Genomic DNA, 18,009 nt, shown 5'->3' with positions numbered 1-18,009 from the left:
CAGGGATGGGGAGGGCCCAGCCCTGGCTGTGCTGGACAGGAAAAATGGGGGGAGGGAGGCGAGCCTCCCACCTCCTCACGTTATGCTGATAGGAAGGCACACACATTCAGATGCCCTTTGCAGAAAGAAATCAGAGCTTGCTCTTTCTTTTTACTTTAATATATTTTATTGATTTTTTACAGAGAGGAAGGGAGAGGGATAGAGAGTTAGAAACATCGATGAGAGAGAAACATCGATCAGCTGCCTCTTGCACAACCCCCACTGGGGATGTGCCTGCAACCAAGGTACATGCCCTTGACCGGAATCGAACCCAGGACCCTTGAGTCCGCAGGCCGATGCTCTATCCACTGAGCAAAACCGGTTAGGGCATCTTTCTTTATTTTTTATATTGAAAATAATTTTAATTAATACATCACAAGAGCATTGAACATGCAAGTAATGTTAATAAAAATTTTTAAATGAAATATTTAAAACAAAACAGCAGTGCAGAAAATAAAATGTGTGCATAATCACACATATTTTAACACTTTCACATTCATTTGGGAACTCGGGCCTTTCAATTTTGGAACCATGTTAACTTACAGGCAAATGAAGGAATGTAATGAACATATTCTACAGAAAGTTATAACCTGGAAAACTACTTACCTAGCGTATTATTGCCAGATAGTAATTAAATGTTTTTGAGAATCACCAATCTGAATTTATTTTTTTTAAGTCAGAGATTCTTGATGTTTGGGCTATCAGACAATATAATCCTTAATGGCCATTTGTACGCTTCCCGCCACAGGGGAGCAAGAGCAGGAAAAACTTTTTTATTTGTTTTTTGTTATTTTTTTTCCAATTGTTTTATTGCTTAAAGTATTACAAAGAATATTACATATGTCTCATTTTTTCCCTGCCCTTAACAATCCCCCGGCCTCCCCTACATCCCAGTGTCTTATGTCCATTGGTTATGCTTATATGCATGCATACAAATCCTTCGGTTGATCTCTTATCCCCCGCCTCCCACCCCCCAACCCTCCCTGGCCTTCCCGCTGTAGTTTGACAGTCTTTTCGATGCAGCTCTGACTCTGTATCTATTTTTGTTCATAAGTTTATAATGGTCTTTATTATCCAGAAATGAGTGACATCATGTGGTATTTTTCCTTCATTGACTGGCTTATTTCACTTAGCATAATGCTCTCCAGTTCCATCCATGCTGTTGCAAATGGTAAGAATTCCTTCTTTTTTATAGCAGCATAGTATTCCATCGTGTAGATGTACCACAGTTTTCTAATCCATTCATCTACAGATGGGCACTTTGGCTGTTTCCAGATCTTAGCTATGGTGAATTGTGCTGCTAGGAACATAGGAGTGCATATATCCTTTCTGATTGGTGTTTCTGTTTTCTTGGGATATATTCCTAGAAGTAGGATCACTGGGTCAAATGGGAGTTCCATTTTTAGTTTTTTGAGGAAATTCCATACTGTCTTCCATAGTGTCTTCCAAGAGCAGGAAAAACTTGCTAGACACCAGGAGTTAGACCATGTAAACAACTGAAATTTTCCAAAAGGCACCTGATCCCACACCTGCATTCTATCCCCATTCCAAGCCACCTATTCAGCCCCCAGACCCACTGACCAGAGTTTCCTGCCAGTGACTGCATATAAGGATGAAACTCCACATCTTGGGTGTTGCCATCATCCACCCAACCTCCACTTGGCTCGGTGCTGTGCAGCCCTTCCCTTTGGGTATCCCATCCCCCACCCTCTTTCCTTAAATAAATTCAATTTTTTTAAAAAATTTTCATTCCAGATGGCTATGTAGCCTGCCCACGTATCACCATGCTAACCTTTCACTTGAGTCACAAAGTGGGAGTGTGGACAAATCTCGCATAACTCAGTTCCCTACTGAGCATCACAAAGTAAAGACAGGGATGGGGAGGGCCCAGCCGGGCTCTGATGGACAGGAAACTGTGAGAAGGGCGAGTGGTGGGCAGGTGTGGGCCAGCCTCCGACCTCCTCACGTTATGCTGATGGGAACACATACATTCAAATGTCATTTGCAGAAGGAAATCAGAGGTTCTTGAATCACAAAGTAGGAGCTCGAACAAATCTCCCATCACTGGTTCCCCCACAAGGCACGTGCCTCACGCTGTGGAAGAAAATGATCATGAAATATTCAGCTTTGTGGCTGTAAGTGGTGACATTCTCAACAACCCATGCAGGCTCACTATGTCCCAAAGAATCCCCATCACCCAGATCTGTCCCCTCATTACATCGGGGTTTTACCTTTAAAAGCCAAGAGAGATTGATCAGAGCTCTGGGTATTGTAGCTGCCTGAGGTAGAACAAAACAGGACATGGTCAGAGCCCCCAGGAGAGGGGACTAAAGGAGTAACTATGGGGGTGAGGTCCCCTGTGGGCTCTCCTATGCACTGTCATACGGTCTCAGAGATCACCCCTCCATACTCACTGGCAGCCTAAGCATAGCTCCCTCCTTGTCCACCTGTGGGAAGAAAACATCCTGTGAGAAGACAGGGAGGAGGCAGGGCCATGAGTTCCTAAAGCAGCGGTTCTCAACTTGTAGGTCATGACCTCTTTGGGGGTTGAAGGACCCTTTTACAGGGGTGGCCTAAATACATCCTGCATATCAGATATTTACATTACGATTCATAACAGTAGCAAAATTACAGTTATGAAGTAGCAACGAAAATAATTTTATGGTTGGGGGTCACCACAACATGAGGAACGGTATTAAAGGGTCGTGGCATTAGGAAGGTTGAGAACCACTATGACCTAAAGGAATTCCTAGTCCTAGAGCCCAGAGAAGTTTCTAGATCTGTGACTAGAAACCCAGGGCAGGATCAGGAAACCCGAGGAAACTACACATGTGGGGACTGACCAACCACCCTCCCAGAGGTCTGTCCTCAGCAGGGACCTTCCGCCCTGACCTGGGAGTGCTGGGAACCAGGCCCCATCTCTAGAACCATCAAGGTGATGAATCTGTCCCTCATTTCCACACGTGTCTTACTAAAGAGTGAGTGTCAGCAAACAGGGCCCCACACTGGGCAACCACACGTGTGGGGATGGTACTTGCCATTAATGAAACAGAACACACGTCTACCTGGGCTTGCACCCCCCAGTGAGACAAGACACTCAGGCCCCACCCCTTCCCTACCTGAGCGCTTCCTCCTCCACATCATCACAGCTCCAGCTCCAGCTCCAGTGAGCACAGCTCCAAGATTGACCAGGCCCACAACCAGGCCCACAGCGGGGATGGTGGCCCAAGAAGGCGGCTCTGGGAAGGGAAGGGGAGGTGAGAGCCCTGGCCCCCAGGCCTCCGCCCCGACCCCAATGAAGTCCTCCACAGGCCCCTTCTCCCTGAGAAGAGGCTCTGTGCCCACGCCCCTCCTCACCCCATCTCAGGGTCAGGGGCTCGGGCAGCCCCTCGTGATGCACATGGCACGTGTATCTCTGCTCCTCTCCACGGGGCACCACCAGGGCCGCCCACTTCTGGAAGGTCCCATCCCCCGCAGGCCTGGTCTCCACCAGCTCCATGTCCTGGGTCTGGTCCTCCCCATCACGCTGCCAGCTCAGGCTGATGTCCGCAGGGTAGAAGCCCAGGGCCCAGCACCTCAGGGTGACCTCACGGTCAGAGATGGGGTGGTGGGCCACGTGTGTCTTTGGAGGGTCTGAGGAGAAGGGGGAGGAAATCAGGGACTTGGCACTGTCAGGGGACCCTCCAGCAGCCCTCATGTGACCACCTGAGCGTGGACAGGGCACCTGGGGTGGGCGAGGGAGCACACAGCACCACCAGCCTGGACAGAGCACCTGGGGATGACCTCTCCTCTTTAGAAAGTTCTAGTCAGAGTGACACAGCCCAGGGCTCCAGGGCAGGTCTCAGGGAAGAAAGGGAGTTCTGATCCTGTCCTGGGTGGAGGCCAAAGGACTCAGAAAAGCCGGTGTCAGACCGCAGATACACTGGGGGAGGGGCAGGGAGCAGGGCCTGAGAGAGCAAGTCCCCCATGGGTCCCAGAGCCACTGCAGGGTCAATGGGAACCGCTGCTCAGTTCCTTCAGGCTGGTCTCCCCTCTAATTGTCCTTGAGAGACTGCACCCCTAGGCGTCCCTGAGAGAAGGGTGGGCGTCACTTTCGGGAACTGGATCTGAAAGAAAATTCCCTGGCCCAAAGGAGGGGTGTTCTGCCTCTGATCCCATTCTCTTCTCCTTGCAGGACCCGCAGCCCCAGGGGAAAGTGGGGAGGCCCCAGGCCCCTGGTACCTGCGCGCTGCAGCGCCTCCTTCCCCATCGCCAGGTATCTGCTGAGCCACTCCAGGCACTCCCCCTGCAGGTAGTGTCTCCTTTCCTCCGCTACACCTTCTGCCTCCCACTTGCGCCGGGTGATCTGAGCTGCGGTGTCGGCCGCGGTCCAGGAGCGCAGGTCCTCGTTCAGGGCGAGGTAGTCGGTGCCGTCGTAGGCGGACTGGTCATAACCGCGGAGGAGGCGGCCGTCGGGTCCCATTTCGCAGCCAAACATCAACTGGAAGGTGTGAGACCCTGACCCGCCCCCCTCGAGGTCAGGTCCGCCCACCCAGCCCGGACTCCATCCAACCCTCAGGATGAAGCCGAAACTGGAAGTGTAACCAGGCCCTCCCGGGTGGGGACCACGAGGGTCACGCGGCCTCAGGGTGAAGCTCGGACCCGGACGCTCAGGGCGACCCCGGTTCGGCCGTGGGGATGGGGGTCATGACCGGGTCCCAGGCCCCGGGCCCCGGGGCTCACCGTCCCGGCTCTGGTTGTAGTAGCCGCGCAGGATGTCCAGGTTCAGTCGGAAACTCTGTGCGGCGACCTCGGCGTTGCGCGTGTTCAGGTCCCAGTAGCCCGGCTCCTCCTGCTCCATCCACGGCGCCCGCGGCTCCATCCTCGGGCTCGCGGAGTCGCTGTCGAACCGCACGAACTGCGTGTCGTCCACGTAGCCGACGACCACGAAGCGGGGCTTGCGATGTCCGGGCCGGGACTCAGCGGTGAGGAAATGTCTCAGGGAGTGGGGGCCTGCGGGCCGGAGGGAGGGGCTGACACCCCCGACCATCCTCCCAGCGCCGTTCGGGGCCGAGGTCTGAAGGACAGGATGGGGTCCGGCTTTGGGGGTCTGGGCGGGGGGGGGGCGGGGGAGGTGTGGAGACGCGCCAATTCGGGGTCCTGCGCCCCCGCCGGGTCCCCTCCCTCCTCCACTCAGAAGCCGTTCCCTCCCGACCCCGCACTCACCCGCCCAGGTCTGGGTCAGGGCCAAACCCCCCCAGAGCAGCAGGAGGAGGGTTGGGGGCCCCGTGAGCAGCATCCTACTGGTCTGGGGAGTCTGAATCCCGGTGAGTTTGCAGAGACTTCTAACTGGGAGGGAGGTGACACTGATTGGCTCTGCCCTCTGAGTCCCGACAAGGCCCTGGAAGCATTGGACCAGGAGCAGCGGAGACGCTGATTGGCTTCTGGGACCTGGGACCTTGCCCTGACCCCTCCCCCTGCACGGAGAGCTCTGTCACACCCTCTCCCTCAGTCCTGCCCAGGGGCTGTGTGAGAACCAGGGAGACTCCCCAGGCTGGGACCAGCCCTTTCCTCCCCTTCTCCTCCTGGAACCCCTCTCCCTGGAATGCACTCTGCCTCCTACCCATTATCTCTGACCCTGGACACTGTTAGGTCGCTGAAGGAGGGACGCACGAGGCCAGAATGGTGAGGGATTACAAATTTATTCAATCATCCGCACACCAGGTGGCTGAGCCCCAGATGGCTCCAGCACCCAGTGACAGGAGTCAGCTGTTTTTAAAGGACTTATGGCAGGCTTTTGTGGGCGGAGAATTTTCTGTGCAGGTCTGGAGGGGAGAGATAACAGAATGTGGTCTCAGTAAGTAAACTGTGGTCTCAGCAAAAGGGAATGTCCACAGTGAAATGGCCTGAAAAGTCAGTTCCTGGGGGAGGGGTAATAATTCAATTGCTCAATCAAACCTAATAGACACTTCTAGAAAAAAAACCTCTCCCTGGGGACTTGATGCCAGAGAGTGAGCTCACCCTGTGAAAGGGAGAGGAGGGCTTTCTCTTTAATCCTGAAGGAATCTTACCTGAACATATTGGATAGAGATTCTCAAAGATAAGTCAACTGCAGTGGGGAACACAACCTGGGAAGCCTGAGCATCAGGAAGCTCATCTGTGAAATGAGTGATTTCAGGGCTTCATATGCAAAGTGTCTAAATAGCCCTGGAGCCAGAGTTACAAAGCTCCTCAATTCTCCTTCCCACACAGTATGTGTGACTCGGGACTGGTGTCCACCTTCCCCAGCCATTCCACCAAATAAAATATTGCTTGCTTTAATTGATTAGTTTCTTCAATGCTCTAAATTTCACTTTTGGAAAACTTTGAGATAGAGGAAGGAGTTACAACAATATTTGTCAGATTTTCTTAGTAATGCCATCAATCATAATATTCCCTACAGTAAGTGGAAACAAAGTTGAGAACATACAGTAGCTAGATCAAATAGTTTTAAGACTGGGCATCTCAAATGGGGCATTCCTGTTCATGTCGAATTGGTGCCAGCAACCATCAGTGGACACAGTCCTGTCCCCCAGATGTAACCTCTCACTAATTCCTGTGCTTCTTATACCCTTGAGATACTCTAAAGATTTTCAATAAGTATATACATATGTCCAACCCGAATCTTAGTTTTGCCAGTTTTACATTTGCCTGCACAGAGGACTGGTCCTGCATGACCCTCGTATACTCAGTGTTACCTAAGGGTCATCTCTCACCTGTGAGGCTGTCCTTCCATGTTGAGTGCTGAATCTTACATGTTATGATTATCCTGAAATCTTGCTATATTCCTATTGAGGTATATGTGGTTGTTCCAGTTTTTGCTCTAAACATTCGGGTACATGTCTCCTGGAGCACAAGACAAATTCCCCAGAGGGGGTGGTCAGAGGTGGGAATGCTGGGCCCTGTGGGGCCTGTACTTTAACCAAACTCGATGATGCTCATGTGATTTAAAAGTGCCTGTGCCAGTTTAAACGTTTACCAGGATGTGGAAGACTTCATGTTACTGATATAGTTGCTCTGAAAATAAACCAAACACAGATTAAGTAGAAGCATTACGAGTTGAAAGTCAGTTCTTTGGTTCCTTGCATTGCAGAATCACAGAGACATTTTCTTTTCAGACTAAAATTAGTTCCTTTACTTTTATTCCATAGCCCTTGTATTTATACTTTTAACATATACACCCATGTAATGCTTCCCTCGGCATGACCACAGAGCATTATTTTATACGATTGGGAGATCTGATGATAAGCACAAAGGAAGGAGAGAAGGAAAGACAGATGGGAGAAGGGAGAAAAGACAGAAAATATAGGAGAAAATAGAGGAGAATTGGAAACAGCGAGTGCAGGTAACATTTGCCAAGTGCAAGGAAACCAAGGTGCAGACTAAGAGAAACTGCAGAGAGCTTTATTACTTATCCACTGCCGAGCAACAAACTACCCCACACTTTAGTGGCTCCAAACAATAACACTAAAGCAGGGATGAGGTCGGGTGGACAGCTGGCCTGTGGTAAAGGTTTTGAAGCAGATGGTGTTGGAAAGCTGTAATTGTCCTCTAATGTGTTCAGTGTTCTCAGTGAAGCAGGCAACAGGACACTAGCAGTAACAGATGGGGAAGGAGGGCGGCTGTTTGAACAGAGGATGGGGGACTGAGGGAGCCGTGCACAGACAGAATGATTGTGGGCAGTGGAGTGGATGCCTTTGTGGTCTGAGTCATGACCTTAACGTGACAGTGTCAGCATGTCTGTATTGTTCCCCAGCCTCCTGTAGCTGCATGGGGCCAGGTGCACGGTAGGCAGAGGTAGAATTCACAAGCAAGAGTGACACAGCAAGGGAGAGCCAAGGGAGGGTGAATCATGAAATTTAAGAAAGTGAGGAGGGAGGAGGGGACATGAAGGGTGCGGGACAGTGAATAGATGGCTGGATAATCAGCTCGGATCCCAATGGGCTCCAAGGATTGTTGGAGTTGATGTACCTCAGAGAGGACTTAGGCCTGGGAAACAGGCACATCTGTGATGAATGGTTTACTGATATTGCATTACAACGTATGATAAAACTAGAGGCCCGATGCAGGAAAATTAGTGCAAGAGTAGGCCTTCCTTCCCCTGGCTGCTAGCACCATCCTGTACCCGGAATCAGGGCTGCTTCCCTCTGGCCCCTCTGCTATCCTTCTAGGGGACAGAAGGCCCTGGAGACCCTTGCTTTAGCCCCAATTGTCCCAATGTGCAACTCCTCACTGTGGAAGATAGTGTAGACATTGAGATGTTGTTCCCAAATAAGAGATGACTTTATTTTGAAAACTGACTTTGAAAAAAAATCACAAAACAGAAATAGGCAATAGAAGAAAATGTGTCTACTTTTCAGGTTTCCATGGAGTTGTCCTCAAGGGATTGGAGAGAGGGGTGGCAATTAGGAGATGGAAACCTCAGATGGCTCCTGAGCACTCTTCTTGGTCAATCCCTGTCCTGTCATGACCTTGACACTGTGGAGCCCAAGACTCGCCAAAGCTTCTTCACTCCCCGCCCTCCCCGCGGATGCCCCGCCTTCCAGTCAGCCCCCTCTGACCCACTCACAGCACAGCCCCTGCCAGGGCGCAGGCAGCCTCCGGAGCAGCGCGGCGGCGCCCCCGTGTGGCCACAGGGCTGAGAACAGAAGAGACCGCTCCCCTTTCTGCTGCTCAGCCAGGACCTCCCAGGGTCCTCTCTGCTCCCAGTACCAGAACAGGGCTTTGAACGCAGGAGGGGGGCCTGTCCTATGTCTAATTCGGGGTGCAAAGTGTTTCTCCAAATGCACACTGATGTCGATTCTTCCTCCCCATTGAGTCACCGTGGACGCTGCCTCAGGAAAGAGCGAGGTCTCCTGGGCCATAACCGCTGGCTCCCAGGTCCAGCTGCACCCCACAAGCAAACCAGGAGTCCTTAGTCTCCCGGATGGGACCTTGGACACCCAAGAACCTGCCCCCTGTTCCCGCTGCTGTCTCTGGAGCTAGAGCACCTTCCTCCTGGGAACTAGTGCCGCTGTCTCAGAGCTTGGGATGGGGGTGGGGCTGGGGTGTCAGGCCTGGGAAGGCAAGGATGCCCCTGAGGAGGTCAGGATGGGGGGGAGTCAGCACGCAGAGGGGTAGAGGTTTCAGGGAGAAGAGCAGCAGGGGAGGGTGTGCCATGGGGACCCCTGCTGGTGTTTGGAAGGGGTCTTCCGGGTCACAGACAGCAAAGGGCTGGGCTGCCCCTGTAGGGATGAGCCCTGGTCCCAACGTCCTGGGGTTTCCAGGGTCCCACTAACTGGGCCAGTGCTGCTGCCAAGTCTGAGCCCAGCCCCGAGCAGCCGGCCATCCTGGCCTTCAGTGGTCCCTTCCTCTCCTGGGACAGGACAGGCCTCGAGGGCCCGGAGGACCAGCCGTTGAACCTCGGTGTGGGCTGCGCACCTCGCTGGGCAACAAGGACCTTAGTGAGAAGACCCAGGCTGCCCATGGCCCAGCAGCTTTCCTGGCACCCCCTGCAGCGTGTGGCCAGAGGATTCTGGGGTCCCATCTCTTTCCATTGCTCAGCCCCTGGAAGCCTCTCCAGCCTGCAGCCCCTCCCAACCTCCCCACTGCCCCCTAACCTCCCACTGTTCTCAGAGCAGCAGCCACAGTGATCCTTTAAAGGGGGTATCAGGCCGGGCCTCTCCTGCTCTAAACTCTCCTGTGGCTCTTTCCTCATTCAGAGCACAGTCCCTGCCCTGCTTCCATCCTCCAGGCCCAAGAGGTCTGGCCTTGCCTTTATCTCATTTCCATTAGTCTCTGCTCCATTCCCACACTGGCCTCCTTGCTCTTAAACCAGACAGACACACTCCTGCCCCAGGCCATTCCCACTGGAGGTGCCACTGCTGAAAAGGACTTCCTTCCGACATCCTCAGGGATAATGCCTCGTCCCTCAATGCTTTCCTCAAGCCACCTTCCCAGGGAGGCCCCCACTGACTAGCCACCCAAATCAAACAGACAAGCCCTAGCTGGTTAAGCTCAGTGGATAGAGCATTGGCCTGCAGACTGAAGAGTCCTGGGTTGTATTCTGGTCAAAGGCACATGCCTAGGTTATGGGCTCCATCCCCAGCAGGGTACATGCAGGAGGCAGCCGATCAATGATTCTCTCCCATCATTAATGTTTCTATTTCTCTCTTTCTCTCTGATATCAATTAAAAAATATATATATACTAGAGACCCGGTGCACAAAAATTTGTGCACTCAGGGGGGCCCCTCCGCCCGGCCTGTGCCCTCTCACAGTCTGGGACCCCTCGGGGGATGACCAGCTGCTGGCTTAGGCCTGCTCCCCAGGGGATTGGGCCTAAGCTGGCAGTCAGACATCCCTCTGGCAGTCCGGGAGCCCTCGGGGGATGTCCACTTGCCAGTGGGGAGCAGGCCTAAGCCATCAGTCAGACATCCTTAGTGCTGCCGTGGAGGTGAGAGAGGCTCCCACCACCACTACTGCGCTAGCCATCCATGAGCCCAGCTTCTGGCTGAGCGGCGCTCCCCCTGCGGGAGCATACTGACCACCAGGGGACAGCTCCTGCATTGAGCATCTGCCCCATGGTGGTCAGTGCGTGTCGTAGCAACCGGTTGTTCTGCTGGTCTGTTGATCTGCATATTAGCCTTTTGTTATATAGGATAATGTCTTATTATGGGCAAGGCCTCTAATTCAATTTTTTTTAGGTAGTTAAAGGGAGGGGCAGAATTTTCACTTGAGTCTGAAGCTAAAATTGCCCTTAGCTCAAAAATCTGCATACCACTGAGACACATCTTGGTGAGGCTCATTCTGAACCCATACACTGTTCTATTATGTGTATAAGTATTGGGATCCATCTTATCTCTTTAGTGAAAAGAACCTTTTGTTATGTTACAATGACTAACTTTATCTCATGAGTTGTGTTTTGGCTTCAAGCCTGCAAGTATTCATGCAGCAACTTCAGCGCTTCTGTTCAATATTTACATGGCATATCTTTTATTTTATTTTCTCTAAATCTTTCTAGATTTTTATGTATTAGAGAGGAATAGCCCATGGACAGAGACAGTAGTCTGGCTAAGTCCGGAAGGGGTGGGTAAGGGTGGAGGAGATCAATGGGGGGGAAAAAAAAACTGAAACAAAGGGACATCTGTAATACTTTCAACAATAAAGATACATTTTAAATAAAGAAAAATATCTTAGTTGAAAAGAGTTTTATGTGAAATAATATAAGTAATTGCTCTACACTGTTCTTTATATTCTCAACTTCTCTCAAAGAGATATTAATTGACCCAATGTCACTTAATATTAATTGACCCCATGTTCAGTGACTGCAGGATTGACTTCCACCACACCGACCCAGCACTGACTGCCATGGGGCTGCGATCAGACCCTGCTTTTTTCTCCCGGTCTGTTCCAGACCGAGGGTTCCATCTCCGTGAAACCCGGGTCAGTCTTTGCATTGGGCAAGTGGAATCGCTGAGGCCTATTTGAGAGTTGCCAAGGCTGGGAGTATGATCTCAGAATAGTTAAAAACACATTCGTGAAGTGATGCTAGGGATTCTCATTGTGTCTGTGCTGCACCAACAGGGTTGCTTTAACACAGATGCCTCCATCCTCAAGCCCACCGGCTCCAGGAGCAGGCGGGAGGTTGAAAGTGGCCATGGGTAGATGAGGCCGGTGCCAGGTGACTTGGCAGGTGTCAGCAGCTTGGCTGTCTGAGCCCCAAGCGCGGGGAGACAGGCTCTGATGTCACCACCGCGCGGAGGATTTGACAGCAGCGGCTTCAGAGCTTGTTGCTATTTTGTTTTATTTATCTCTCCTTTTCCTTTAAACCTCTAGGTTGCCTTTGTTGGAGAGAGGAGCAGCCTTTGCAGCCTCCTCGGTGGAGAGCAGGCCTTCGATCTGGGTTCACACGCAGCGAGACAGACTCCTGTTTAGAAACAACGTGTGGGTCTTGCATTATTTGCTCTGTTACCCAAAAAGATGGTTTTAGATTCTGGCACGTAAATGTGTTTCCTGCTTATCCACGACTGCTGGCCAAGCGCAGCCACAGGCATAGCCACAGTTCTTCACTCCTTCGCAGGCCTCCGTCCAAGGGCGGCGGTGCAGGCGCTTCACACAGGGAGGGGGACGGAAACCAGGTGGGGCAGCCCTGCTTTTCCCAGACCTTCTGTCTCAGTCCCCATCTTCCTGCTCCGGGTCTGTAGGGTCTTCCTTTTGAGTCGGATTCAGGCGTCTGGGGGGACATGTTTATCACACGCTGTTTTCCGTGTGGGTGGTCAACAGGGGGGTGTTCCTGAATCAGGCTTCCTTCAGCATTGCAGTGGGGGTGGGGGGGGGTGGGGGGGGGGGAGAGACAGCATGAAGGTGCGAACACAACCTGTGGGGACTTCTCCCTGAGCGCCTTCTGTATACCTTCTGCATACCTGGTGGGCGTCTCCCCCAAAAAGGGCGCTCCCTGCATCTGCGACCAGTAGGTGTGTGTGTTGTGGGGTGGGGGGAGGAGGATGAGGCTGGTTGGCTGCTGCAGTGCCCTCATAGCTAGTGTCAGCGGGTGGGGCAGAGTACCTGGGACCCTGGATTCCCTCTGGGGTTTGCAGAATCTTCCCCTTCCTTTGTTCTCCCATTCTCCACGGAGGAGGCAGCTGTTGTCAGACAGCAGGGCGGATTGATCCTCCATCAGACCTACCGCCGGACCTCCAGGGAGGTGCCGCACCTCCAGGGAGGTTTCCTGACCCTTCTGTGTCCCCTGCTCACCTGAAGCCCCTAAAATAGTCGGGGTGTCCACTGCTCAGAGGCTCCCGTGAGCTCATGGAGGTGGGCCCTTGGTCATCGGTTTTTATTTTTTTACTACATTGTTTCCGTGTGCAGGGATCACACTTCATCTGGAGCAGGGCGGACTCAAGTGACCTTGTGGAGTGTCTAGGGCGGGGAAGCAGCCCCAGTGCTATGGTTGTCAGTGCTTGCAGCTCCGGACCACTCCACTTGGTTTTAAACACAAACTCGCCTTGGACAGGTCTTCAAGGTCTTTTTCCTTCTGTCTGCTCACATTCAAGTGCTGGCAGCGCTGGTCCCTTGGTGCCTGGCCTGTCCTCTTCAGATTCAACCTGCAGGACTACTAAGGGAGCCAGTCCAAGGGAGGGGAAGCAGCCTCAGTGCTGATCGCAATCACAGGGCGCAGGCAAGGCGGCACACAGGCCTGGGGTGCCACCTTGCCTGTGCCCAGGCTCTCCTATGGCAATGCAGCTCTCTCTCCTTCCGATTGCCATGCGATCACCGGGTGCAGGCCAGCCGGCACCCCTGGCCCCCAGGGTTCTGGCGGTGCCGCCTGGCCTGCCCCTGGCTCTCTCTCCCTCCAGTCGCCATGGCGATCACGGGGCAACAGGCCAGCCAGCACCCATGGCCCTGGGGGATCCGGGGGTGCCGGCTGGCCTGCGCCACAGTTCTCTCTGCCCCCGACTGCCATGGCGATCATGGGGTAGCAGGCCAGCCAGCACCCATGGCCCTGGGGGATCCGGGGGTGCCGGCTGGCCTGCGCCACAGTTCTCTCTGCCCCCATCGCCATGGCGATCATCGGGTAGCAAGCCAGCCCGCAACCCTCCCTGGGGGTCCGGAGTGCCAGCTGGCCTGCGCCGGGGCTCTCTCTGCCCCCAATCCACAATGCAATCAGGGATCACCACCGCCTTTGCCCGCCCCCTACCTCTTGCCTGCTGCCTGGGTTTCCAATCCCTTTCACCTCCCAGCTTTGTGGCTATGTATGCAAATTAACCACCATCTTTGTTGGCGGTTAACCGCCATCTTGGCTGGCAGCTAATTTGCATATCGCCCTGATTAGCCAATGGGAAGGGAAGCGGTCGTACGCTAATTACCATGTTTCTCTTTTATTAGACAGGATGTGTGTATATATATATTAAAAACACACAAATAAATGAAGAAAACACCCATGTTGTGTCCCCCACAGCCTTGAGTGGGATTGCCTTCCCCACGATGTTATTTCAGAACAGTTACCCCTTGTCACACAGACGCCTTCCTTGTTTCCTGTGCTTTTTCATTCACTCTGTGTCTTCCCACACAACGTATGTCCCACAGGAAAGCAGCTTCTCTGATTGTCCTTCAATGGACCCCACATGCGGAAACACTGTCACACATCTGGCACACAACTAATATTGGTTCATGAATGGTCAGTGTAGAGCACCTCCCTATGCTAGAAACACATCTTCATTAATGTGGTCTCAGACCACAGCTGTCCTGTGGCAGCTACAGCACAGCGAGCTCTCACATTGACATCAGGGAAGCTGCTCTTCCCACAGAACAGTGCTGGGGTCCAACCCCAGCAGGTCCAGGGGTCCCCAAAGGTGTGGACAGAGTAGGCGAAGAAGGAATGACACAGAGACAGCGTTCAGTTGATCAGCAGCCTAGCCAGGATCTCTAGCCAAGTTCTGGTCAGGATCTCCAGTGAAGTTCTGGTTAGGATCCAGCCAGGTTCTGTGTCCATGTTCTCTTGCTAGGTTCTCCAGCCAGGTTCAGTCACCAGGTTCTATTGCCATGTTCTATCCAGGTTTTGTAGCCAGGTTCTGTCTCTAGGATCTTCAGCCAGGTTCTCTCGCTAGGTTCTGTCTCTAGGTTCTGTTGCCAGTTTCTGTCCAGGATCTTTTGCCATGTTCTGTCTCTAGGTTCTGTCTCTAGGTTCTGTGTTCTAGGTTCTGAGTCGAGGTTCTGTGTGTAGGTTCTCTGTCTTGTTGTCTTGTTACATCTGTATTTATACCAGTTGATTCCAATCCTATCAATCTCTATTCCAAAGATTAGGGCGTTTCTTATCTCCATTCCAGGGAGTAAAGATTATGTAGCTTAATCGTGATTGTTCATAGTTAAAGTGATTAACTACCCACCTGGCACTTAGTTAAGGGGTTTTATTCCCTCCCTAACTTCAGGGGAAAATTCCTACCTGGGGAAACAACCTTTCTTGGAGAGGTGACCTTGGTTAAAACACATAGCGCCAAGAAGATGAGCAAACATATTAAGAACAGTATGCCATATACGCCAGGTCCCTTGAAACATATGCTGTGCAGATGTTTCTTCCCTGCAGCGACTGTGTCAAGCAGCAAGGATGGAACGGCTCCCAGCAGAGCGGCTCTCCCTGAATCTACAGGAGACTCTGCTTCAGAAATCCCAGGGTTCCCACTGCAGCCAGCATTAGATGGAAGGGCAGGGAGAGAGGGTGGGCGAGCAGAGCAGAATTCCAACAGGAACTTATCTAAGATGACCAGTTACAGGACCCCTCCTCCCTGCTAATTCCAGGACCTGGTTCCTTGGAGAGTTTAGGAAAAGATGGAAAGAACAATCAATTCCTAAAGGGAGCCAAGAGCAGCATGAGACTGAAAATTCATCTCTCCATACCACGGACTCTTGTGTGCAGGGAGCCCTGAGCCTTGTGGGCACAATGACAGACAAGTCACATCTGGCTGATGTTGGATAGGGGACACTCAAAAGAAGGATGAGACCAAAACTTATAACAAGAACACAAACAGGCACAATCCTCTCCACAAAGAAACAACAAATACAGTCCCAGAAGATGAGGGCTGAGGGCAGGACCCAGGTCTGAGCCTAGGCTGACACGGACACAGGAAGGCCTTGCTGCCCACGGGTTTGGAGATGTTCCTCATTAGGACAATTTACAAGGCCTGGAGAGGTTTGAGTCCCTGTGATGGAAAGTCCTGGGGGGACAAGGTTCTACTGAAGGGAGAAGGACAAAGGAACAGAGAGGTGACCCAGCTGAAGAGACCAGGGAACCAACTGGGCACAGCCCTGACCACACTCGGTCCTCACAGCCTCTCCTGTCCCCCCTGCAATAGCCTCAGCACAGCAAACACACAGGATCTGAAAAGTTCTCAGTGCTTTCATTTATTTCCTCTCAAATTTTAGGATCTTCTCCTTTAATTCTTTTTAAAAATATGTTTTTATTGATTTTCCGAGAGAGGAAAGAGGAGGGAGAGGCAGATTGAAACATCAATGATGAGAGAGAATCATCTATTGGCTGTCACTTGCATGACCCTGGTGGGAACTGAGCTGAAATCTGGGCATATGCCCTGAAAGGGAATCCAACCATGACCTCTTGGTTCCTGGGTGGACACTCAACCACTGAGGCACACCAGCCGGGCTTTTCTCCTTTATGGAACCCATCACCCTTTCATGGCAAGAAGTGGAGAAGAATGCATATCCAGACTCTAATTTCAATCAGGCAGTAAGAAGCCGCAGCTGAGAGCACCAGGAAGTAAAAATGAATGGGGAGGGCCTTGCCCCACCTCTACTGGACAGGAAAGGCTGGGGAAGGGGTGTGGTAGGCAGGGGTGGGACAGCCTCCCACCTCCTCACATTATGCTGATAGGAACACACACATTCAGATGCCCTTTGCAGAAAGAAATCAGAGGTTCTTTTTTTTTTCTCCCTCCGTATCTGGGTTTAATTGTTTGCAGAATGCTCGACAGAGAAGGGATTTGCGGATACTTTGCTGTGCAGAGGACAGTGCAAAGCACGGATGGTGTCACGATTTCCTTTAAATAAAAGCTACACACGATGGCCCCCAAGGCGGGGAGGGGCAGCCCTGCCTGGGACCCCGACAGGGCGTGGGGGTGCCCTCCCCCCCATCGAGGCTTTGAATGGAGTGTCAGTGGTCATGATCAGAAGGGTTTCGTCATAGAGCACCGCCCTGCGCTACCATGATCTGGCCTGCGAGGACGTTGGAATTTCTGGAAGTTCAATGGTCCGTAACCGTGAGGGGCCTCCGCGGCCCTGGGGTCCCGTGTCCGGGCAGGCGGGGCGCCTAGATGACCTTCTTCAGCCCATCGTACAAGACCAGCACGAAGGCCCCGCCCATGCCCCTCAGAGGTTGGACCAGGCTCCCTTGAAGAAGGCCTTGCCGCCCTTGTCCTTGAAGATCTTCAGCCAGCAGTCGATGGTGCCCGTGTACATGATGTCGGCTCCTTTGCGCCTGGACTGCATCATCATCCGTCGCCGCACGGTGTCAAAGGAGTAGGACACCAGGCCCGCCAGGGCCGTCACCGACTGGGCGATCATCCAGCTGGTGAAGATGTGGGTGTTCTTGGGGTCGAGGAGCATGCCTTTGGCCGTGTCCTACACCCCGAAGTAGGCTGCCGGGTAGATGATGATGCCTTGCACGGAGACGTTGAAACCCTGGTACATGCCCCCATGCCGTCTGACCTGGTGATCTGCACCAGGCAGGGTCCCAGGCCCTTGAACTGGTGCTCGTCGCCGCCCTATTTCCCCTCGTCGGCTGCCAGCCAGTCCAGGCGAAATCCAGGGGTGAAGCAGAGGGAGGTGGCGCCCGCGGCCCTGCCCCAGGCCAGGTTGCCTGTGAAGTGCCTCCAGAACTGGGTGTGCTTGGCCTCGCCCCCCCAGGAAGACCTGCTTATACTTATCCTTGAAGGTGAAGTAGAGGGCTTGGGTGAGGAAGTAACAGATGACGTTGGCCATGTTGCTCTGCCAGGACAGCATGCCCTGCTCCTTGGGGATGCACAGGATGCAGCCCATGATGCCCTTGTACTGTTTGTCGGCCGTGATCTGCTGGCTGGCATGTTGCACCTGCTACAGCAGCTTGACCCACTCCATCGGGGCCACGGCCGTCATGGAGATGGCGGCTGGGACACCTTCGACTAGGAAGTCCTTGGCGAAGGAGATGGCCTGTTCCATCCTGGCAGCACAGCATGGGGAGCCAGGGGCATGGAGCAGAGTGGAGGCGCGGAGAGGAGCCAGGAGTTTGGGCGCCCCTGGCTCAGCACTGCAGCCGCCACCGGGAACGAAAGGAAGGGGGAACCTCAGAGATTCTTGATTCACAAAGTGGGAGCGTAAACAAATCTCCCATCATTCAGTTCCTGACAAGTGCCTCACACTGTGGAAGAAAATGATCATGAACAAATTTAGTTCAGTGGCTTTAAGTAGTGACCTTCTCAATAGGCCAC

General features: G+C 52.8%; 2 protein-coding genes and 1 pseudogene across 4 annotated transcripts in view; all 3 read right to left on the bottom strand.

The window, feature by feature from the left end:
- Positions 1 to 1,781: 1,781 nt before the first annotated feature.
- Positions 1,782 to 5,332, bottom strand: LOC118659957 (patr class I histocompatibility antigen, A-126 alpha chain-like). The gene is made up of 8 exons (XM_036316726.1): positions 5,245 to 5,332; positions 4,762 to 5,031; positions 4,261 to 4,536; positions 3,397 to 3,672; positions 3,159 to 3,278; positions 2,454 to 2,486; positions 2,271 to 2,318; positions 1,782 to 2,133 (listed from the first exon to the last, which is right to left on the bottom strand). Exons 1-6 carry the CDS (start codon positions 5,315 to 5,317, stop codon positions 2,461 to 2,463), a joined length of 1,041 nt encoding a protein of 346 aa, XP_036172619.1. The 5' UTR covers positions 5,318 to 5,332; the 3' UTR covers positions 1,782 to 2,133; positions 2,271 to 2,318; positions 2,454 to 2,460.
- The window catches only part of LOC118659954 (patr class I histocompatibility antigen, A-126 alpha chain-like), a 98,657-nt gene continuing 82,429 nt past the window's right edge, over positions 1,782 to 18,009 (bottom strand). The window contains exons 7-8 of one of the 3 annotated variants that reach the window (XM_036316708.1): positions 2,271 to 2,318; positions 1,782 to 2,133 (exon numbers count right to left, since the gene is read on the bottom strand). In XM_036316708.1, the coding sequence (XP_036172601.1) occupies positions 2,129 to 2,133; positions 2,271 to 2,318 (53 nt within the window). In that variant the 3' untranslated portion in view covers positions 1,782 to 2,128. Of the gene's footprint in view, positions 2,134 to 2,270; positions 2,319 to 16,850; positions 17,940 to 18,009 lie in introns of those variants that run through there. The other 2 variants (XM_036316710.1, XM_036316709.1) reach the window with 2 other exon arrangements.
- Positions 16,854 to 17,754, bottom strand: LOC118659958 (annotated as a pseudogene).

This window comes from Myotis myotis, unplaced genomic scaffold (genome assembly GCF_014108235.1).
Source record: "Myotis myotis isolate mMyoMyo1 unplaced genomic scaffold, mMyoMyo1.p scaffold_m19_p_7, whole genome shotgun sequence".
Lineage (NCBI taxonomy): Eukaryota > Metazoa > Chordata > Mammalia > Chiroptera > Vespertilionidae > Myotis > Myotis myotis.
The sequence above is the reverse complement of the archived record's forward strand: the minus strand, read 5'-3'. Positions and strand labels throughout refer to the sequence as shown.

Bases quoted from the DNA above. Each gene is read 5' to 3' on its own strand.
- LOC118659957 (XM_036316726.1), bottom strand. From the start codon at position 5,317: ATGCTGCTCACGGGGCCCCCAACCCTCCTCCTGCTGCTCTGGGGGGGT. The intron at 5,032-5,244 runs GTGAGTGCGGGG...TCCGGCCCGCAG, and splicing joins CCTGACCCAGACCTGGGCGG to GCCCCCACTCCCTGAGACAT. The intron at 3,279-3,396 runs GTGAGGAGGGGC...TTCCCTTCCCAG, and splicing joins GCCCCTGACCCTGAGATGGG to AGCCGCCTTCTTGGGCCACC.